Source organism: Anomaloglossus baeobatrachus, chromosome 4, assembly GCF_048569485.1.
Source record: "Anomaloglossus baeobatrachus isolate aAnoBae1 chromosome 4, aAnoBae1.hap1, whole genome shotgun sequence".
NCBI lineage: Eukaryota > Metazoa > Chordata > Amphibia > Anura > Aromobatidae > Anomaloglossus > Anomaloglossus baeobatrachus.
The window spans coordinates 437,910,969-437,935,296 of NC_134356.1; the positions used below are offsets into that span (position 1 = coordinate 437,910,969).

Here is a 24,328-nt window from a genome sequence, read left to right on the forward strand (position 1 = left end):
ACAGCTGCAGAGTGCGAGCAGCCAGCACAGCTCTCTGAACACAGTGCTGGCTGTCAGCTGCTCTGCTCATGTGACCGGCCAGCGTCTGCTGTGAAGGAGGAGGGGGCCGCGGGGGATCAGCGCTGCGACCGGACAGGTATGTATGACACCGGGGGGAATTGGGGTGAACGGGCAGGGCCTGGGGAACAGTTTTCTGTCGCATGTGTTATTGCACATGCGACAGAAATCATAGGAGCAGGGCGGCCGGTGCGCTACTGTGCGCGCGGCCATGTTGGATTTTCGGGAGGGGGGTCGGGGGTCGGGGCGGGCACTTTGGCGACACCGGGGGCTTTGCCAGGAAGTGAGGTCAACAGGAAGCCTCTTGACCTCACTTCCAGGTAAATGCCTGCGTTCTGGGGTGCCGACAAAGGCCGCGGACCGCAACAAAAAAGCAGGTCCATGCGTTGTGGCTGCGTTCTGACCCCACATCATTGATTTCAATGGGGGAGAGAACGCAGCCACAACGCACAAAAGAAGTGACATGCTGCTTTTCTTTCCGCACCGATTTTTGGCATCCAAAACGCTGCGGAAAGAAACGCAGCATGTGCACTGATTTTTCAGCTTTCCCATACACTTTGCTGGGAAAGCTGAACGCATGCAATTTGCCACTGAAACGCTGCGGTTCAAAACGCAGCGTTTCCGCGGTAAAAAACGCATCGTGTGCACACAGCCTAAGAAAAAGAATTTATGGTAAGTAACAAAATGCTCTTTTTCTTTATCGTTCCTTTGGGAGACCCAGACCATGGGACGTTCCAAAGCTGTCCCTGGGTGGGAATAAACAGAAAAAACTAAGAAGTAGGTGGAGCCTAACTTCACAAGTGGGCGACAGCCGCCTGAAGGATGCGTCTGCCCAAGCTCGCATCTGCTGAAGCATGAGCATGCACTTGGTAGTGCTTCGAAAAGGTATGCAGGCTAGTCCAAGTGGCAGCCTGACAGACTTGTTGAGCCGTAGCCTGGTGCCTAAAAGCCCAAGAGGCACCGACAGCTCTGGTCGAGTGTGCTTTGATCCCCGGCGGGGGAGGCACCTGAGTACTCTGGTAGGCGTCCGAAATGGTCGATCTAATCCAACGGGCCAAGGTCGGCTTAGAAGCAGAGAGACCCTTGCGCCGCCCTGTGGTTAGCACAAAAAGAGAGGTGCACCGCCTAAGCGCAGCGGTGCGAGACACATAGATCCGGAGAGCACGCACCAGATCTAGAGTATGCAGCGCTTTCTCAAAGCGATGAACAGGGGCCGGACAGAAGGAAGGCAAGGAAATATCCTGGTTAAGGTGGAAGGGAGAGACCACCTTAGGAAGAAAGTCCGGGGTCGGACGGAGAACTACCTTGTTTTGGTGAAAAACCAAAAAAGGTGACTCCGAGGAGAGCGCAGCCAAATCAGAGACTCTCCTGAGAGAAGTTATGGCAACTAGAAAGGCCACCTTTTGGGAAAGACGATACAAAGAAACCTCCCTAAGGGGCTCGAAAGGGGGTTTCTGCAATACCGTGAGGACCAAGTTAAGGTCCCAGGGATCCAAGGGCCGCCGATAAGGCGGAATGATGTGAGACGCACCTTGCATGAAGGTGCGGACCTGAGCCAGCCGGGCGAGACGCCGCTGGAACAGCAATGATAGAGCTGAGACTTGTCCCTTGAGAGAGTTGAGGGACAGTCCTAGCTGCAGACCGGACTGTAAAAAAAGACAGAAGGGTCGGCAACGAGAATGGCCAAGGAGATTGGCCAGAAGAGCGACACCAGGACAGGAAAATTTTCCAAGTCCTGTGATAGATCTTGACGGAGGAACACTTACGGGCCCGAGTCATAGTGGAGATGACTTCAGGAGGAATACCAGAAGCCGTCAAAATCCAGGACTCAAGAGCCACGCCGTCAATTTGAGTGCCGCAGAATTCGGGGGGAAAAACGGACCTTGCGAGAGCAGGTCTGGACGGTCCGGAAGATGCCACGGCATCTCCACAGACAGTTGGAGCAGGTCCGGATACCAAGCTCGCCTGGGCCAGTCCGGTGCAATGAGGATGACTCGACGGCCCTCCATTCTGATCTCGCGCAGGATTCTGGGCAAGAGAGCTAGAGGGGGAAACACGTAGGACAGACGAAACTGGGACCAGTCTTGAACCAGAGCGTCCGCGGCGAAGGCCTGAGGATCGTGGGAGCGAGCCACGTAAACCGGAACCTTGTTGTTGTGACGGGATGCCATTAGGTCCACGTCCGGAGTGCCCCACTTGCGGCAGATTGACTGAAACACTGCCGGGTGCAGGGACCACTCGCCACCGTCCACGGATTGACGGCTGAGATAATCTGCCTCCCAGTTTTCTACGCCAGGGATGTGGACTGCGGATATGGTGGACTTTGAGTCCTCCGCCCATTGAAGAATGCATTGGACCTCCAACAACATTGCCAGGCGGCTGCGTGTCCCGCCTTGGTGACTGATGTAGGCAACCGCTGTCGCGTTGTCTGACTGGACTCGAATGTGCCTGCCCGCCAACAGGTGGTGAAAGGCTAGGAGAGCTAGAAGCACAGCTCTGGTTTCCAGCACATTGATTGAAAGGGCTGACTCGGACGGAGTCCAAGTGCCCTGTGCTCTGTGGTGGAGATGTACCGCTCCCCAGCTGGATAGGCTGGCATCCGTGGTGAGAATCACCCAGGACGGAGTCAGGAAGGAGCGCCCTTGGGACAGGGAGAGGGGTCGAAGCCACCACTGAAGAGAGCTCCTGGTCCGTGGTGACAGAGCCACTAACCTCTGTAAGGATGAAAGCCGCTTGTCCCAACAGCGGAGAATATCCAGCTGCAGAGGACGCAGATGGAACTGGACAAAGGGAACCGCCTCCATGGAGACCACCATTTGACCCAGCACCTGCATCAGACGCCTGAGGGTATAACGGCGGGGCCTCAGGAGAGAGCGCACCGCCAACCGGAGTGACAGCTGTTTGTCTAAGGGCAACTTCACAAGTGCCGGCAAAGTCTCGAACTGCATCCCTAGGTACGTGAGACTCTGGGTCGGAGTCAGAGTGGATTTGGGAAGATTGACAATCCACCCGAATTGAACAAGTGATAAAAATAGAAGAAAAAAACAGAAGTTGTGCACTGCACTGCTTACCACTCTGTGGAAAATGCTGCAAGAAAGTCCTTTGGCTCAATTCCATGTAGAACCTGTCTTGTGGGTGCTTGAAGTGCAGATCAGCTGCTGTATCCTCACATTGGACTTTGGCTGAAAAAACCAGCTGACGGCAAGTGGAAGTCCTGAACTGCCGTGGTGCTATATGCCAAGAAGCCAGAGCAAGTACTAATATCATAAAGAAGAGAAGTTTTGGCAGCACTTTACGGTGTCAAGAAATCTATTTTATTTTTCTTTTTTGCAAACAGGTGATACAAACATGAGGGAGCAGGGGGAGCGGAGCACAAGGACGACGGTACCGTTTCGCACCTCTAGGGGTGCTTTCACGGGTCCACACAGAGCAACGTGAGTGTTAACCACTTAAATAGGGTAATTTTTTAACTCAACGTGTTACTTGTTAAAAACAAATTAAAAACATTCACTGAATAACAAACACTCTTAAAGCTGATGTTAGGACATAATCACAGTATGACTCAAATAGATATTATTCAGTAAAGACATCGTATTAGGACTAATAATTCAATAGTCACTTCAAAAACATGATATATAATCATTGTCGTATCAGAAATCTCATTTCAAACACTAGTTTTATAAATATATTAATCTTGATTTTTAGTGACCAAAAAAAGTATGTCGAACTATTATATCATATGACTACTGTATATATATCTTATATACTTGATCAAGACAGAAAAATCTGAAAAGAGAGGACAGATGTATAATATAGGGGGAAAAAAAAAAAAATTCTATAAAAAAAATGGCTAAATCATTCTTATCGTTGAACCCAATGGGTCCCATTGCCTTACTTTCTATAATCCATCGGGCCTCTCTTCTCAGCAAATATTTGTGCATATCCCCCCCTGCTGGGGAGGGTGTAATTTTTTCCAAACCTGCAAATTGTAAAAGTCTATGATTACCATTATGTGTGTTACGCATATGAGTGATGAGGCGTGTGGCTCCAATGCCAGTACTGATCGAGTGTGAATGTTCCCGGAATCTGATAAAAAGGGGTCTAATTGTCTTGCCTATGTAGAAAAACCCACATGGGCAAAAGATGACGTACACTACCCACTTAGTGCGACAAGTAACTAGTCCTTCTATTTTATACCATTTATCACCTACTTTGATGTTTTTCCCTGTGAGATGTTGATCACAAAAGGAGCAATTCCCGCATTTGTAGTTCCCTATGGGGGCTGCCCTTTCTAGCCAGGTTTTTTGTTGGATAAATCGTCTCTTTATGAGTAAATCTCCTATATTTTTGGACCTACGATAAGTAATTTGCGGTTTTCTAGCTGCTATCTCCTGTAAATCTTTATCATTTTCAATAATGTGCGAGTGTTTATTAATCACTGATTTTATTCTCTGGTCCATGGAACCAAATTTGAAATTGAATCTAAACCGTTCATTTTTTTCTATGTCCGTTTTTTTAGGAGTATGAATATTTTTATTGTGTTTTTGTAAAGATTTTTCTAGGGCTTTAGAAATGTTTTTCTGCAGGTATCCCCTTTCTCTTAGTCTAGTGCTTAGCTCATTTGCTTGTTCCAAAAAACGTTCTTTGCTACTGTTCAGCCTTTTGACTCTTAAAAATTGGGAATATGGTATTGATCTTTTTATGTGATCGGGGTGGGCACTATCATGCCGCAAGAGAGTGTTCACTGCTATTGATTTTCTATATAGCTCTGTCTCTAGGTTATTTTGAACCGAGATTTTAATATCCAGGAATTCTAAGTTGGAACCCCCAAACACGCTGGTAAAATACATATTATATTTATTTGTTTCATTTAGGGACGTCACAAAAAACTCAAATTGTTTCTGTGTGCCATCCCAAATGATCAGGATGTCATCCACATAGCGAAAAAAATACTTGATGTGGCACAAAAAACTGTTGGCATCAGTATAGATCATGTCGTCCTCAAATCTGGCCAAAAATAAATTGGCTAATGTACATGCTATGGGGGTGCCCATAGCCACACCCCCATGTTGTAGATACCAGGTGTTTTTTTCAGCCAAAGTCCAATGTGAGGATACAGCAGCTGATCTGCACTTCAAGCACCCACAAGACAGGTTCTACATGGAATTGAGCCAAAGGACTTTCTTGCAGCATTTTCCACAGAGTGGTAAGCAGTGCAGTGCACAACTTCTGTTTTTTTCTTCTATTTTTATCACTTGTTGAATTTAGCTAATCTACAAGCACTAGCACGCTTACAAGTATCACAAAGAAATTATATTTAGGAATACTGCACTACGGCAATAATGATGGAAGTGGATGTGTGTTAGGTTTCAAAACAGGGGGAGATGCAAAGGCCTGGTTGGGAGGGGCACATGGGGCAGTAGTACCGGGAATCACTCCTTGTGCCGTGCTTTCTACAAACACGGCATCTTTTTTGGGGATACCTTTGGGTGGGAGTGGAAGGGATGGGGCGAATGAAATGACGCTCAGAAAGTCTCCGGACATCCTCTGACTCGAAGGCTTCCTCCTGTGCCTCCAAGTCAAAGAAGAGGCTCTCAATAATTTTCTCCTGGTATTGGAGGAAAGAGAGCGGTCCTTGAGATTTTTTATAGAGGATGAAGCTATTATAGGTAGCAACCTGTAGGAGATAGATTGCTACCTTTTTATACCAGGTCCTGGTTTTCCGCTTCACTAGATAAGGCTGAAGCACCTGGTCAGACAAATCTACACCTCCCATGAACTTATTGTAGTCTGCGACACAGAGCGGCTTCTGTTTGTCCCTGGTGGCGCCCCTGTCCCTGACCGTCACAGTGGTGTCCGCATGCAATGTGGTGAGCATGAAAATGTCCTTGCGGTCTCTCCATTTTATGGCAAGAAGATGGTCACTTGCCATTGAGGAAGACGCACCCTTCTCCACACGTTTAGACACCAACTGTGACGGTAGACCAACTCTGTTTTTTCTGATTGTTCCACAGGCCCCTGTGTTTGCAGCGTGGAGGGATTTAGAAAGGGGGACACTGGTATAGTAATTATCGGTATACACGTGATAGCCTTTCTCAAGGAAGGGGGTCATTAGCTCCCAAACAATTTTGCCAGGGATGCCAATTGCCTGGGGGCAGTTTGGGGGGTTGATTTGGCGATCCCTCCCTTCGTAAATGAGAAAGGTACACGTGTAACCGGTTGTGCTTTCGCACATTTTGTATAATTTTATACCATATTTGGCACGCTTGGAGGGGAAAAATTGGCGGAAAGACAGACGGCCCTTATAGCTCATAAGGGACTCGTCTATAGAAACATTTTTGTCAGGGGTATACGAATTTAGGAAGGTAGTTTTTAGAAGGGATATTAGGGGTCTCAATTTATAAAGTCGGTCATAGTTTGGGTCATTTCTTTGGAGGGCTTGGGAATTATCGTTAAAGTGCAGGAATCGCAAAAGGGTCTCATATCGGGATCGGGTCATGATGGCTGCAAACACAGGGGTGCTGTGCACTGTTTTTGTTGCCCAGTACGAGCGGAGTGTAGGTTTTTTCACTAACCCCATGTTAAAAGTAATGCCCAAAAATTTTTTAAGTTCGGGGACATTTGTGGGGATCCAGGAGCGGGAATGGATGGAGGTAGGATGTTGGGATATATGTTGACGGGCATATAAATTGGTTTGGTGGACAAATAATTGGAGGACTTCTGGGGTAACATAAATTTGGAAAAAATCTAATGGGGTAAAATTTGTGACATTTACATTTATACCGGGGGTTGCTACAAATGGAGGAATTTGAGGGGAGAAGGACGGGTCAGGATACCATAGTGGCCGGGGAAGGGCACTACTTGGACCTGCCTCTGACGTTTCAGCAGTGACGACCGACTCCGCTACCATCGGGCTGTCGGATCCCGAGCGGGAAGCCGAGTCGTCACTATCCGAAAATCGCTCTATTTCAGAGGCAGACTCTGTATCCGAGCCTGAACTGCCGGAGGCAAGAAGCATGTATGCCAGCTCGGAGGTAAATGTTCTCCGCGCCATTACGGTATTTTTCACTGTCTAGCAAAAAAAAGAAAAAAAAATACTACAAATTATTTTTTTTTTTTTAATTTTTTGAAAAAATTTTTTTAGATTTTTTTAACCCTAACCCTGATCCTAACCCTGATCCTAACCCTGATCTAACCCTGATCTAACCCTGATCTAACCCTGATATAAGAAAAAAAAAATCTAAAATAAAAATTCTAACTAAGGAGGGATTCTGACGGAGGTGATGAGGATATTTGGGGGGGGGGGATATTTTGGGTGAGGATATTGGGGATGAGGATGAGTGATTTATAATAAAAAATTGGTGTTTTTTTTTCTGACAGAAACGGCAGCAAATGTAGTCTCTCTCTCTCTTCTCTCCCAGATCAACTACAAGGGAGAGAAGAGGGAGGCAGACCCAAATGCTGCCATTTCCAAAATATTTGGGGTATTTGATCACTGTGATAGGGTCTAACACAGTGATCAAATGTCAGGAACCAATGAAATAAATTCCTGACGTTGCTAGGTGGAAGGAGGCAGACTTTGGCGGTCGAACTGCGCATGCGCCCGCCATTTTACACGGACACGAGAAGGAGGGGGGCCGGGGGAATGCCGTGGGAACTCGGTAACGAGACCCAGGTACCGGGGGGGACAGAGAGGGACCGGACAAGGACCGTTCTCTCACATTTGACTGTTAGATCACGTCAAATGTGAGAGAAACCATTAAAAACCATTAAATTATTATATCATATGACTACTGTATATATCTTATATACTTGATCAAGACAGAAAAATCTGAAAAGAGAGGACAGATGTATAATATAGGGGAAAAAAAAAAAAATTTCTATAAAAAAAAATGGCTAAATCATTCTTATCGTTGAACCCAATGGGTCCCATTGCCTTACTTTCTATAATCCATCGGGCCTCTCTTCTCAGCAAATATTTGTGCATATCCCCCCCTGCTGGGGAGGGTGTAATTTTTTCCAAACCTGCAAATTGTAAAAGTCTATGATTACCATTATGTGTGTTACGCATATGAGTGATGAGGCGTGTGGCTCCAATGCCAGTACTGATCGAGTGTGAATGTTCCCGGAATCTGATAAAAAGGGGTCTAATTGTCTTGCCTATGTAGAAAAACCCACATGGGCAAAAGATGACGTACACTACCCACTTAGTGCGACAAGTAACTAGTCCTTCTATTTTATACCATTTATCACCTACTTTGATGTTTTTCCCTGTGAGATGTTGATCACAAAAGGAGCAATTCCCGCATTTGTAGTTCCCTATGGGGGCTGCCCTTTCTAGCCAGGTTTTTTGTTGGATAAATCGTCTCTTTATGAGTAAATCTCCTATATTTTTGGACCTACGATAAGTAATTTGCGGTTTTCTAGCTGCTATCTCCTGTAAATCTTTATCATTTTCAATAATGTGCGAGTGTTTATTAATCACTGATTTTATTCTCTGGTCCATGGAACCAAATTTGAAATTGAATCTAAACCGTTCATTTTTTTCTATGTCCGTTTTTTTAGGAGTATGAATATTTTTATTGTGTTTTTGTAAAGATTTTTCTAGGGCTTTACAAATGTTTTTTTGCGGGTATCCCCTTTCTCTTAGTCTAGTGCTTAGCTCATTTGCTTGTTCCAAAAAACGTTCTTTGCTACTGTTCAGCCTTTTGACTCTTAAAGATTGGGAATATGGTATTGATCTTTTTATGTGATCGGGGTGGGCACTATCATGCCGCAAGAGTGTGTTTACTGCTATTGATTTTCTATATAGCTCTGTCTCTATGTTGTTATTTTGAACCGAGATTTTAATATCCAGGAATTCTAAGTTGGAACCCCCAAACACGCTGGTAAAATACATATTATATTTATTTGTTTCATTTAGGGACGTCACAAAAACCTCATTGTTTCTGTGTGCCATCCCAAATGATCAGGATGTCATCCACATAGCGAAAAAAATACTTGATGTGGCACAAAAAACTGTTGGCATCAGTATAGATCATGTCGTCCTCAAATCTGGCCAAAAATAAATTGGCTAATGTACATGCTATGGGGGTGCCCATAGCCACACCCCCATGTTGTAGATACCAGGTGTTTTTTTCAGCCAAAGTCCAATGTGAGGATACAGCAGCTGATCTGCACTTCAAGCACCCACAAGACAGGTTCTACATGGAATTGAGCCAAAGGACTTTCTAGGCTAGAAAGGGCAGCCCCCATAGGGAACTACAAAACATCAAAGTAGGTGATAAATGGTATAAAATAGAAGGACTAGTTACTTGTCGCACTAAGTGGGTAGTGTACGTCATCTTTTGCCCATGTGGGTTTTTCTACATAGGCAAGACAATTAGACCCCTTTTTATCAGATTCCGGGAAACATTCACACTCTATCAGTACTGGCATTGGAGCCACACGCCTCATCACTCATATGCGTAACACACATAATGGTAATCATAGACTTTTACAATTTGCAGGTTTGGAAAAAATTACACCCTCCCCAGCAGGGGGGGATATGCACAAATATTTGCTGAGAAGAGAGGCCCGATGGATTATAGAAAGTAAGGCAATGGGACCCATTGGGTTCAACGATAAGAATGATTTAGCCATTTTTTTATAGGAGAATTTTTTTTTTTTCCCTATATTATACATCTGTCCTCTCTTTTCAGATTTTTCTGTCTTGATCAAGTATATAAGATATATACAGTAGTCATATGATATAATAGTTCGACATACTTTTTTTGGTCACTAAAAATCAAGATTAATATATTTATAAAACTAGTGTTTGAAATGAGATTTCTGATACGACAATGATTATATATCATGTTTTTGAAGTGACTATTGAATTATTAGTCCTAATACGATGTCTTTACTGAATAATATCTATTTGAGTCATACTGTGATTATGTCCTAACATCAGCTTTAAGAGTGTTTGTTATTCAGTGAATGTTTTTAATTTGTTTTTAACAAGTAACACGTTGAGTTAAAAAATTACCCTATTTAAGTGGTTAACACTCACGTTGCTCTGTGTGGACCCGTGAAAGCACCCCTAGAGGTGCGAAACGGTACCGTCGTCCTTGTGCTCCGCTCCCCCTGCTCCCTCATGTTTGTATCACCTGTTTGCAAAAAAGAAAAATAAAATAGATTTCTTGACACCGTAGGGTGCTGCCAAAACTTCTCTTCTTTATGATATTAATCCACCCGAATTGGGCTAGGGTGGCGAGAGTGAGCGAAACACTCCGCTGAAAGTCTGCGCTGGATGTACCCTTGACCAGAAGGTCGTCCAGATAAGGAAGCACTGCTAACCCCTGGAGGTGCAGGACCGCAATCACTGCCGCCATGACCTTGGTGAATACCCGAGGGGCCGTGGCTAACCCGAAGGGGAGAGCCACGAATTGGAAATGATCCTCTCCTATCGCAAAACGTAACCAACGCTGATGTGACACTGCGATTGGCACATGTAGATAGGCATCTCTGATGTCGATGGACGCCAGGAACTCCCCTTGGGTCATAGAGGCAATGACTGATCGCAGAGACTCCATGTGAAAATGCCACACCCGGACATGCTTGTTGAGAAGCTTGAGATCCAGGATGGGCCGGAAGGTACCGTCCTTTTTTGGAACTAGGAAGAGATTTGAGTAAAAACCTCTGAACCGTTCCTGAGCGGGAACTGGGCCAATCACTCCGTTTGCCTGCAAGGACGCCACGGCCTGCGAGAAGGCGGCGGCCTTGGAGCGGGGGGGGGGGGGGGGTGGGAGTTGAAAGAAAAAATCTGTTTGGAGGGCTGGTAGAGAATTCTATCCTGTAGCCGTGAGATATGATGTCTCTCACCCACTGATCGGAGACTTGCTTTAACCAAGCGTCGCCAAAGTGGGAGAGCCTGCCACCGACTAAGGACGTGGCTGGAGCGGGCCGAGAGTCATGAGGAAGCTGCCTTAGTGGCAGAACCTCCTGCGGTTTTCTGCGGATGCGCTTTTGGGCGCCAGTTGGATTTATGATCCTTGGCTGAGTTAGCGGACGAGGCGGAAGGCTTAGAGGATGACCAGTTGGAGGAACGAAAGGAACGAAACCTCGATTGATTCCTACCCTGGGCGGCTTTCCTGGTCTTGGTTTGTGGCATGGAAGTACTCTTCCCGCCAGTAGCTTCTTTAATGATTTCATCCAGCTGTTCACCAAACAGCCGTGAACCAGCAAAAGGGAGCCCAGCAAGAAACTTCTTGGAAGAAGCATCTGCCTTCCACTCTCGAAGCCACAAAATCCTGCGGATAACAAGAGAATTAGCTGAAGCCACCGCAGTGCGGTGAGCAGCCTCTAGCATGGCAGACATGGCATAGGATGAAAAAGCTGAAGCCTGAGCAGTTAAGGTAACCATCTCAGGCATAGATTCCTTGGTGAGGGAATGCATCTCCTCTAGAGAAGCAGAGATGGCTTTGAGAGCCCACACTGCTGCAAAAGTCGGGGAAAACGCGGCCCCCGCAGCTTCATACACAGATTTGGCCAGAAGGTCAATCTGACGGTCAGTGGAATCCTTAAGTGAGGTGCAGTCAGCCACCGACACAACGGTCCGGGCCGAGAGCCTAGACACCGGAGGGTCTACCTTTGGGGAGTGAGACCACTCCTTGACCACCTCAGGTGGAAATGGAAACCGGTCATCAGAACCACGCTTTGGAAAGAGTTTGTCAGGGCAGGCCCTGGGTTTGGTCACAGCGGTCTGAAAACTGGAGTGGTTAAAGAACACACTCTTCACTCTCTTAGGCGAGGTAAACTGATCTTTTTCTGCCAAAGAGAGTTGCTCCTCTGACACTGGCGGATTGAGATCCAGCACAGAATTAATAGAAGCAATCAAATCACTAAGATCTGAGTCACCCTCAGAGAAATCGAAGGGATACATAGCCTCCGAGCCCCCAGTGAGGGCATCCTCCTCATCTTGAGAGTCAGCTCAAGCCGCACGGCAAGCCGCATGGCGGTTTTGGATGATCTGTGACCCTTTTTCTATTTTTAAAATATTTCAAATAAAGCATGAAGATTTTTATTCACTCGTATTGGTGCTGAGTCCCATTCACTTTTTGCTGTCAATTACACCGGAGGAAACCCTGCGCCTTCTCTTAGAAGGACGGGGTCTGGGATCAGATGATGAATCCTCCGTGAGCTCCGATGGACGGAGGTCAGAGGATAGGAGTCCTCTGTCAAGAGTATTAGAGGCACCCTGTGAGGGGGCTGATGCATATTAATCAACGTCCTGGACAAAAGTCCCATGGACTCAGCAAATGACTGGGATATGGACCTAGAAAAGGACTCTACCCAGGCCGGGGGTTCAGTCACAGGTGCAGCAGCAGCCTGAGAGACCACTGGGGGTGAGACTCCAGGCTGTGGCACCGCCAAGTTAGAGCAACCATCACAGTGTGGATAAATGCTTGGCTCAGGCAGCAGTAGCTTACATGCAGTACATGCAGAATAAAGCTTTGGAGCCTTGCTCCTTGTGTGAGACATGCTGCTGGAGTGGGGGCTTTGCAGAGAATGAACCCCAGGGAGAATATACAGAGGTCCACAACCGGAGACCGGCTGTGGCTTACCAGACCGCTGAGCGCGGTGTTGTGTGCCCTCCAGATCCCGAAGCCCGGTCCCCCAGTCGCAGCACCTCAGCAGAGATGCAGAATGCAGGATCTCCCAGAGCAGAGTGAACTTTGCCTGAGAAGAGGGCGTTCCTATAAAAGAGCGGGAACTGGAGGGCTATAGGGACCTGCAGGGAAGGAGGGACGCCCCAGCAGTGGGGAGTGTCCCTCCCCTGTGTAGAACGGCCGCCGGGAGGAGCCGAACCTGTCCCTCTGCATGAGTAACATGCGAGGGCAGGAAAATGAAACTAGGCCTCCGGCGAAGTCGGGGCCTAAATTTAAGCGGCGAGGCCGACAAGCAGGCACCATCGGCGCGGTTCTCAGGCAAAAGCTAGAGAACCCGCCGGAAAAGTTAAAACAATCACATACAGCATACTCTCCCCTTACAATAAAGAACCGGGACCCCCAACATAAACGTCTCAGGTACTTAGCTGCTGAGACGCAGGGTCATGTCCCTGGGGATGAGTGCTCCGGTCCAACAGAATCCTCAAGGGGTTGTGGATGGAGACCGGACTCCTGCCAGGCATGGAGACCGTGCTGGCTCCCACTTCAAGCCAGAGCCCAGAAGGGATGGTGAAGGAGCACGGCATGTAAGGCTGCAGCCTTGTAAATCAACCTTAACAACACCACCGACACAGTGGGGTGAGAAGGGACATGCCGGGAGTCCAGACATGGACCCGCTTTTCTTCAAACTCTTTCCAAAAGTCAAACAAATCAGATGAGAATGCATGTGTGGATGTATGCCTCCTGACACAAAGCAATAAACTGGCTAGGATTGGCTACCAGGGGGTGTATAAGCTCAGAGGGAGGAGCTACACTTTTAAGTGTAGTACTTTGTGTGTCCTCCGGAGGCAGAAGCTAAACACCCATGGTCTGGGTCTCCCAAAGGAACGATAAAGAAAGGATTTTTTCACTGTGTGTGTTTATTAACTTTAATTTACAGGTTAATCATTGGGGGTGTCTCAGACGCCTGCAATGATTAATCTAGGATTTAGTGGCAGCTATGGGCTGCCAATAACTCCTTATTACCCCGATTGCCAACGCACCAGGGCAAATCGGGAAGAGCCGGGTACAGTCCCAGAACTGTCGCATATAATGTATGCGGCAATTCTGGGCGGCTGCTGGCTGATATTGTTAGGCTGGGGGGCTCCCCATAACGTGGAGCTCCCCATCCTAATACCAGCCTTCAGCCGTATGGCTTTATCTGGCTGGTATTAAAATTGGGGGGGACCGCACGCCGTTTTTTTAATTACTTATTTATTTTACTGCACAGTATAGACACGCCCACCGGCTGCTGTGATTGGTTGCAGTGAGACAGCTGTCACTCAGCGTGGGGGCGTGTCTCACTGCAACCAATCATAGGTGCCGGTGGGCGGGGAAAGCAGGGAATACGAGATTGTTTAATGAGCGGCCGGCTTTTTCAAAAGAGAAGCCGCCGGAGCAGTGTGAACGCCGTGCAGCGCCGCGCTGGTGATCGGTGAGTATGAGAGAGGGTGGGTGGGGGGGAAGGGGGGAGAGACCGACATGGACAGAGAGAGAGGGACAGAGATAGTGACCGACAGACCGACCGAGAGAATAGAGAGCGAGAGGGAGAGACCGACTGACAGAGAATAGAGATTGACAGACATAGTGAGACATCACTCGTTTCCAGTGTTTTAGGAAACATGCGAGAAATTCATTTAGAAAATCGGATGTCACTAGGATGGTGTGAGTGCCGTCCCGTGACATCCGATTTTCTACACGCACCCATAGACTTGCATTGGAGAGACTCGCAGTAGAAACTCGCAAAAAAGCAGCATGTTGCGATTTTTTTTCTCAGTCCGATTTGGACTGAGAAAAAAATCGCAGATGAGAGCTGAATCATTCACTAACATGTGTCCTATTCCAATGTGAGATTTTCTCGTATTGCTCTACTGCGAGAAACTCGCAAGTGAGAAGCAGCCCTCAGAGGACTACTAGGTGTGCTACCAAGTAGTCCAGCCATTTAGGAGCACTGTCTAACTGCTAAATCTGCAGCAGAGAAAACATAGCTTTTATCAAAAATGACAGCAAATGGCTCAGTAAGTGACATAGCTGGAATCAGGGTTTCAGTCTCTACATTATGCTGCTCTCAGATGAGGTAGCAAAAACCTGGTGATTGATTCCCTTTAAAAGGGAAAGGTATAGCTTTTTTTTTTTTATAGTTCCTATAAAGGGAAATACAGATTTATAAAAATTGTTTCCTAATAGCAAAACTTACTTGGTTTCTAAATTCCTGTTGCGACTACAGCATGTGACTGTGACCGTCAATTATTTGCCACAGTGGTGAAGCAGCAAAAATGTGGTCTACAGACGTAGATTGAGCATGTTCTGTATATACAGTATATTGAAATTAAATGCAAATTACCATTTAGTAAAATCCAGCTGTAGAGAATGATCGGCTATGAGGTCTGTTGGACAGACTGGATTCACCAGTTTTGGATCTCGGTCGAATTTCTTTACTGCATCTCTCATTGCAGCAAAGTCAACCATCGCAGGAATGCCACTGTAATGAAGAAACAGAAAAACACAGAAGGGTTAATGAGAAAAATCTAAAGCATTACAATTCTTTCATGTAAGTTAAAAAAAAAAAAAAAAAAAGAGGCCCTTTCAGCAGGGCGAACGTGGCCAGATTCTTGCTATTTTATTCCTACAGCTTAAGTGAAGGTTTGCTTTTTCTTTTAAATCGGTCATTCAGTTCTAGAGGTATGGGTTTTATTATTTTGCTAAACTTTTAAGGCCTTTAGCAGGGCAGTGCTCATGGCAATAATGCAGAAAACCCTAAAGACATGCCCCTCAGAGAATGTTGGCGCACCACCCCCTTTAGATGTAGTGCTGATTTTTGTGGTCTTTACCAAGGGGGCTGCGGTCACAGGATCCTCTGGGGAGTGTCTTTAGGCTGATCTGCATAGTTGCCCAGTGAGCTACACCTTTTCAAAATCATAAAAATTAGCACTTAATAAAGAGGGTTGTATCTATTAAACCTATTAAATTTAAAGTAAAATACTCAGGTGAGCAGTGGGAATAAATTAAAACCAAAAAATGCCCACTTTTGGCCTGGTGACAGGCCCACTATAATAGTATCCTTGGCATAAATGTATGTGGCATTGACGAGAGCAATATTTCATAATTAAATGCCGGCCTGACCATTGCACAGCGAAGTACTCCAACACTTTCAGTACCGTATATACTGGCGTATAAGACGACTTTTTACCCCCTTAAAATAATGGCTACAGTGGGGGGTCGTCTTATACGCCGGATATACGGGGGGGGGGGGGGTGTATATATATATGTACACTGCAGCGTCCAGGGGAGGTGGGGGCAGCAGCTCTGGAGCACAGGGGAACGCTGCGTGCTGCAGCCTTTGATCTCCTGCACCCGCTCATATAATATGCACAGCCGCTGTCCATCTCCAATGGTGCTGAAATCGCACGCAGTGAGGGGCTGGGGCAGCGGTGCATATTATATGAGCCTGCGTCCCAGTGTGATCGCACATGCCCACCCCTGTGTTAGATTTGGCCCCCAGGCTGCTGCTCATTCTAAAATAAAAAAGCTTTACTTACCCCTGCAGCGTTTCTCCCCGTGTCCCTGCTTCCACTGTGATCAGGCAGGCAGAGAGCTCAGCCTGCTGTGCCGATCACATGACCGCACTGAGAACCAGGAAGTGGAAGAACAGAAGCACGGAGCCAGACAGGAGGGAGCTCAGCGCTGGAGGAGGTAAGGAAAGAGGGTTTTATTTTACCTTGGGCAGCAGCCTAGGGGCCATATCTGACACAGGGGGACTTGTGCGATCTATATAGGGGCCATGGGCAGCACTATGGGGGCGATATCTAACACAGGGGGACTTGTGCGATCTATAGGGACCATGGGCAGCACTATGGGGGAGATATCTAACACAGGGGGACTTGTGCGATCTATAGGGACCATGGGCAGCACTATGGGGGAGATATCTAACACAGGGGGACTTGTGCGATCTATATAAGAGCCATGGGCAGCACTATGGGGGAGATATCTAACACAGGGGGACTTGTGCGATCTATAGGGACCATGGGCAGCACTATGGGGGAGATATCTAACACAGGGGGACTTGTGCGATCTATAGGGGCCATGGGCAGCACTATGGGGGCGATATATAACACAGGGGGACTTGTGCGATCTATAGGGGCCACGGGCAGCAGCATGGGGGCGTTATCTAACACGGGAACGTGTGCAATCCATAGGGGACCATAGGCAGCACAGGGGAACGTGTGCCATCACAAGGGGGCTATATTCAATATAAGGGGGCCATATCCAGATTAAGGGGGCTAATTTTAGGATGGGGGGCTATGAGGGACATATACCCTATATGATTTGTTAGAGGGACACTGGCATTAAAAGATGGACCCCATTTAACATTAAAAAAAAAAATTCTCTTTTCCTTCACCAAATTTGGGGGTGCGTCTTATAATCAGGTGCGTCTTATAAAGCGAAAAATACGGTATATATCATACAGCAGGGGTCGGGAACCTATGGCTCGCGAGCCAGATATGGCTCTTTTGATGGCCGTATCTGGCTCGCAGACAGGGCTCCTACCTGTCTATGGGCAAATGCCGGGGCCCTGGAGAGTCGGGGGGGCCCACTCGGCCTCGTCAGTTCTCCTGTCCCTTGGCCGGGGCCCACTCGCCTTTATAGTTCTGCTGCCCCCGGCCGAGTTCCGGGGACCGCAGTCCTCGGCAGCAATCTGCGGCGCCGTCACTTTAAGGCGCGCAGACATCCTGTTTTGAATTTCATCTGTGGGCGGAGCTACCGCCTTCTCAGTCCCACAGATGAAGGAGGCGAGCTTCTGTCCGGCGCTGTGTGGGCCCCCTCTCCACCGTGACCTAATCGGGTAAATGCCCTCCCCATTATGGGCCCCGGTGAGCTGCTTCTAACCCCCCAGATGTATGCCCTGCCAATCCCCCCCCCGCCGATGCCGCGGGTGCAGGCCCCACAGAGCAGCAGAGTTGTGTGTGTTTGTCTGTATGTAGCAGAGTTGTGTGTGTTTGTCTGTATGTAGCAGAGTTGTATGTTTGTCTGTATGTAGCAGAGTTGTGTGTGTGTGTTTGTCTGTATGTAGCAGAGTTGTGTGTGTCTGTTTGTAGCAGAGTGTAGTACCACTGTTTCAGTCCAGTTGTGGCTTTATACAGCAGGGAGGAGCATTCCTTGCTGTACTAAGCGAACATTGGAGCGATTGATCTGTCAATGGCCCTTTAAAAACATATTGTACGGCTCTCGCGGAATTAAAAATTAACATGTTGCAATCAAAGCAGACTTTTTTTCATTTGGGAGCGGGGTAGTCTTATACAGTGAGTATATCCCAAATTCTATATTTTTAGGGCAGAAGTTGGGGGTCGTCTTATACGCCGGCATATACGGTAGTTCTTTTTTAAGGCCTCATTCAGGTGTCTGTTTTCACATGTGTTTTTCACGGATAGAACATGAATCCATTATACTCTTATGGGGGTCTTCACACATCCACGATTTTTAATTTTTTGTACACTGACCAAAGTGATGAAAAATCAGATAAAAATCACTTATGACACACTGCTTTTTTAGGTATGTGAAAAATTGCAAACGTTTGAATGAGACCTAAGGCCATGTGCGCACGTTGTGTTTTCTAATGCGTTTACGCAGCGTTTTAAACTGTAGCGTAAATGAAGGGAATTTTGTTTACTTACCGTAAATTCCTTTTCTTCTAGCTCCAATTGGGAGACCCAGACAATTGGGGTGTATAGCTTCTGCCTCCGGAGGCCACACAAAGTATCACACTCAAAAGTGTAAAGCCCCTCCCCTTCTGCGTATACACCCCCCGTGCATCACGGGTTCCTCAGTTTTAGTGCAAAAGCAAGAAGGAGGAAAGCTAATAAATTGGTTCAAAGTAACTTCAATCCGAAGAAATTTCGGAGAACTGAAACCATTCAACATGAACAACATGTGTACACGAAAAAACAACAGCCCGAAGGGAACAGGGCGGGTGCTGGGTCTCCCAATTGGAGCTAGAAGAAAAGGAATTTACGGTAAGTAAACAAAATTCCCTTCTTTGTCGCTCCATTGGGAGACCCAGACAATTGGGACGTCCAAAAGCTGTCCCTGGGTGGGTAAAATAATACCTCGTAATAGAGCCGTAAAACGGCCCGTTCCTACAGGTGGACAACCGCCGCCTGAAGGACTCGTCTACCTAGGCTGGCATCCGCCGAAGCATAGGTATGCACCTGATAGTGTTTCGTGAAAGTGTGCAGGCTCGACCAGGTAGCCGCTTGGCACACCTGCTGAGCCGTAGCCTGGTGCCGCAAAGCCCAGGACGCACCCACGGCTCTGGTAGAATGGGCCTTCAGCCCTGAGGGAACCGGAAGTCCAGAAGAACGGTAGGCTTCGAGAATTGGTTCCTTGATCCACCGAGCCAGGGTGGATTTGGAAGCCTGTGACCCCTTACGCTGACCAGCGACAAGGACAAAGAGTGCCTCCGAGCGGCGCAGGGGCGCCATACGGGAAATGTAGATTCTGAGCGCTCTCACCAGATCTAACAAATGCAAATCCCTTTCACATTGATGAACTGGATGAGGACAAAAAGAAGGTAAGGAGATATCCTGATTGAGATGAAAGGGGGATACCACCTTAGGAAGAAATTCCGGAACCGGGCGCAGCACCACCTTGTCCTGGTGGAACACCAGGAAAGGAGCCTTGCATGACAGCGCTGCTAGCTCAGACACTCTCCGAAGTGATGTGACTGCTACTAGGAAGACCACCTTCTGCGAAAGGCGAGAAAGAGAAATATCCTTCAAAGGCTCGAAAGGTGGCTTCTGAAGGGCTATCAGAACCCTGTTCAGATCCCAGGGTTCTAACGGCCGCCTGTAAGGAGGGACAATGTGACAAACCCCCTGCAGGAACGTGCGTACCTGAGAAAGCCTGGCAAGACGCTTCTGAAAGAACACAGAGAGCGCTGAGACTTGTCCCTTAAGGGAGCCGAGCGACAAACCTTTTTCCAATCCTGATTGAAGAAAGGAAAGAAAAGTGGGCAAGGCAAATGGCCAGGGAGAAAACCCCTGATCAGAGCACCAAGATAAGAATATCTTCCACGTCCTGTAGTAGATCTTGGCAGACGTTGGTTTCCTGGCCTGTCTCATAGTGGCAATGACCTCTTGAGATAACCCTGAAGACGCTAGGATCCAGGACTCAATGGCTACACAGTCAGGTTGAGGGCCGCAGAATTCAGATGGAAAAACGGCCCTTGAGACAGCAAGTCTGGTCGGTCTGGTAGCGCCCACGGTTGGCCCACCGTGAGATGCCACAGATCCGGGTACCACGACCTCCTCGGCCAGTCTGGAGCGACGAGAATGGCGCGGCGGCAGTCTGACCTGATCTTGCGTAACACTCTGGGCAACAGTGCCAGAGGTGGAAACACATAAGGGAGTTGAAACTGCGACCAATCCTGAACTAAGGCGTCTGCCGCCAGAGCTCTGTGATCTTGAGACCGTGCCATGAATGCCGGGACCTTGTTGTTGTGCCGGGACGCCATTAGGTCGACGTCCGGCATCCCCCAGCGGCAACAGATCTCCTGAAACACGTCCGGGTGAAGGGACCATTCCCCTGCGTCCATGCCCTGGCGACTGAGAAAGTCTGCTTCCCAGTTTTCTACGCCCGGGATGTGAACTGCGGATATGGTGGAGGCCGTGGCTTCCACCCACATCAAAATCCGCCGGACTTCCTGGAAGGCTTGCCGACTGCGTGTTCCGCCTTGGTGGTTGATGTAAGCCACCGCTGTGGAGTTGTCCGACTGAATTCGGATCTGCTTGCCTTCCAGCCACTGCTGGAACGCTTTTAGGGCAAGATACACTGCCCTGATCTCCAGAACATTGATCTGAAGGGAGGACTCTTGCTGAGTCCACGTACCCTGAGCCCTGTGGTGGAGAAAGACTGCTCCCCACCCTGACAGACTCGCGTCCGTCGTGACCACCGCCCAGGATGGGGGTAGGAAGGATTTCCCCTTCGATAATGAAGTGGGAAGAAACCACCACCGAAGGGAAGCTTTGGCTGCCTGAGAGAGGGAGACGTTCCTGTCGAGGGACGTCGACTTCCTGTCCCATTTGCGTAGGATGTCCCATTGAAGAGGACGCAGGTGAAACTGCGCGAAAGGGACTGCCTCCATTGCTGTCACCATCTTCCCTAGGAAGTGCATGAGGCGCCTCAAGGGGTGTGACTGACCTTGAAGGAGAGATTGCAACCCTGTCTGCAGTGACCGCTGTTTGTTCAGCGGAAGCATCACCATCGCTGAGAGGGTATGAAACTCCATGCCAAGATATGTCAGCGATTGGGCCGGTGTCAGGTTTGACTTTGGAAAATTGATGATCCACCCGAAACTCTGGAGAGTCTCCAGAGTAGCGTTGAGGCTGTGTTGGCATGCCTCTTGAGAGGGTGCCTTGACCAGCAGGTCGTCTAAGTAAGGGATCACCGAGTGACCCTGAGAGTGGAGGACCGCTACTACTGTAGCCATGACCTTGGTGAAAACCCGTGGGGCTGTCGCCAGGCCGAACGGCAGTGCCACAAACTGAAGGTGTTCGTGTCCTATGGCGAAGCGCAGGAAGCGCTGATGCTCTGGAGCAATCGGTACGTGGAGATAAGCATCCTTGATATCGATCGATGCAAGGAAATCTCCTTGGGACATTGAGGCGATGACGGAGCGGAGGGATTCCATCCGGAACCGCCTGGTCTTTACGTGTTTGTTGAGCAGTTTTAGGTCCAGGACAGGACGGAAAGACCCGTCCTTCTTTGGAACCACAAACAGGTTGGAGTAAAAACCGTGACCCTGTTGCTGAAGAGGAACAGGGACCACCACTCCTTCTGCCTTCAGAGTGCCCAGCGCCTGCAGAAGAGCATCGGCTCGCTCGGGAGGCGGAGATGTTTTGAAAAATCGAGTCGGAGGACGAGAGTTGAACTCTATCCTGTAACCGTGAGACAGAATGTCTCTCACCCAACGGTCTTTTACCTGTGGCAGCCAGGTGTCGGAAAAGCGGGAGAGCCTGCCACCGACCGAGGATGCGATGTGAGGAGGCCGTAAGTCATGAGGAAGCCGCCTTGGTAGCGGCACCTCCGGCGGTCTTTTTAGGGCGTGACTTAGACCGCCATGGATCGGAGTTCCTCTGATCCTTCTGAGGCCTTTTGGACGAGGAGAATTGGGACCTGCCCGCGCCCCGAAAGGACCGAAACCTCGACTGTCCCCTCCTCTGTTGGGGTATGTTTGGTTTGGCCTGGGGTAAGGATGTATCCTTTGCCTTGGATTGTTTGATGATTTCATCCAATCGCTCACCAAACAAGCGGTCGCCAGAAAATGGCAAACTGGTTAAGCACTTTTTGGAAGCAGAATCTGCCTTCCATTCCCGTAGCCACAAGGCCCTGCGTATTGCCACCGAATTGGCGGATGCAACCGCCGTACGGCTCGCAGAGTCCAGGACAGCATTAATAGCGTAGGACGCAAATGCCGACGTCTGAGAGGTTAAGGACGCCACTTGCGGCGCAGACGTACGTGTGACTGCGTCAATTTGCGCTTGACCCGCTGAGATAGCTTGGAGTGCCCATACGGCTGCGAATGCTGGAGCAAAAGAGGCGCCGATAGCTTCATAGATGGATTTCAACCAGAGCTCCATCTGTCTGTCAGTGGCATCTTTGAGTGAAGCCCCATCTTCCACTGCAACTATGGATCTAGCCGCCAGTCTGGAGATTGGAGGATCCACCTTGGGACACTGAGCCCAGCCCTTGACCACGTCAGGGGGGGGAAGGGATAACGTGTATCCTTAAGGCGCTTGGAAAAACGCTTATCTGGACAAGCTCGGTGTTTCTGGACTGCCTCCCTGAAGTCAGAGTGGTCCAGAAACATACTCGTTGTACGCTTGGGAAACCTGAAACGGAATTTCTCCTGCTGAGAAGCTGACTCCTCCACTGGAGGAGCTGAGGGAGAAATATCCAACATTTGATTGATGGACGCGATAAGATCATTCACTATGGCGTCCCCATCAGGAGTATCTAGGTTGAGAGCGGCCTCAGGATCAGAATCCTGATCAGCTACCTCCGCTTCATCATACAGAGAGTCCTCCCGCTGAGACCCTGAACAATGTGATGATGTCGAGGGAATTTCCCAGCGAGCTCGCTTAGGCGGTCTGGGGCTGCGGTCCGTGTCAGAGACCTCACCCTGGGATCTATGAGACACCCCGGGAGCACATTGTTGTTCCAACTGAGGGGGACCAGGGTGCAATGATTCAACAGTGCCCATGGTCTGAGATACCGGTCTGGACTGCAAGGCTTCTAGTATCTTAGCCATAGTCTCAGAAAGTCTATCAGTAAACTGCAAACTCCGTCCCCGTCACCTGGACAGTGTTAGCAGGTGGTTCCCCCTGGGCCACCCTTAGCAGAGGCTCCGGCTGAGAAAGTGCCACAGGGGCCGAGCATTGCACACAATGAGGGTCGGTGGAACCTGCCGGTAGTATAGCCGTACATGCGGCGCAGGCAGCATAGTAAGCCTGTGCTTTGGCACCCTTGCTTTTTGCGGACGACATGCTGTTGTCTCCTCTGAGCAATCCAGGAGGGTATATAGCCAAAAATGAACCGTGCGACCATACAGTGTAAAGTATAGCCTATAAGCATATAAATCTATATGTACACTTCTGCACTAGTGGGGCCAGCACCTCAGGTGCTGCTTACCGCCCGCTCAAAGCGGTTGTGTGATCACCAGAATCCCTGCCTGGGTCTCCCAGAGCTTGTCTCCCCTCTCCAGCGTCAGAAGAGCTGACAGGAATGGCTGCCGGAGTCCTGAGGAGAGGAGGGGGCCGTGGGCGTGCCCTAGAAAGTGCGGGAATCTGGTGCCCCACTGTGCACAGTGAGGGGGGTGGAGTATGCAAAGCATGTTCCAGCCCTCAGCGCTGACGTCCTGTGCAGCGTCCCGCCCTTCCCCTGACTGGCAGGCCTGGGGGCGGGAAAAAAGTGAGACTAGGCCGCAAAAGCCGGGGACTAAAGTTATAAGCGCGGCCGGCGTATAAGCGCGGTCGGCGCGGTAGTCCCCGGCGCACTAACACTCCCAGCCGCGCTGCAGTGTGAAATGGCAGCGCGCGGTCAGCGCGGTAGTCCCCAGTAAACTAACACACCCAGCCACGCTGCAGTGTGTGATGGCACAAGCGCGGTCAGCGCTGCGGTCCCCGGCGCACTAACACACCCGGCAATGCTGCAGCGTTTCTGTGCGCGGTCCCCACGGGGACACAGAGTACCTTAAAGTAGCAGGGCCTTGTCCCTGACGATACTCGGCTCCTTGTCCAGCAGAGTCCCCAGGGGGTGTGGATGGAGCACGGTCTCAGTGCCTGGAGACCGATTAGGATCCCACTTCACCCAGAGCCCTAAAGGGATGGGGAAGGAAAACAGCATGTGGGCTCCAGCCTCCGTACCCGCAATGGATACCTCAACCTTAACAACACCGCCGACAAGAGTGGGGTGAGAAGGGAGCATGCTGGGGGCCCTGTTATGGGCCCTCTTTTCTTCCATCCGACATAGTCAGCAGCTGCTGCTGACTAAGATGTGGAGCTATGCGTGGATGTCAGCCTCCTTCGCAC

At 49.0% G+C, this 24,328-nt stretch overlaps 1 protein-coding gene across 2 annotated transcripts in view; it reads right to left on the minus strand.

Annotated features, from left to right (window-relative positions):
- The window catches only part of IREB2 (iron responsive element binding protein 2), a 175,600-nt gene that overhangs the window by 114,186 nt on the left and 37,086 nt on the right, over positions 1-24,328 (minus strand). For both annotated transcript variants that reach the window (XM_075345495.1, XM_075345494.1), the window contains exon 5: positions 15,088-15,225. In XM_075345495.1, coding sequence (XP_075201610.1) covers positions 15,088-15,225 — 138 coding nt within the window. The remainder of the gene's footprint in view (positions 1-15,087; positions 15,226-24,328) is intronic.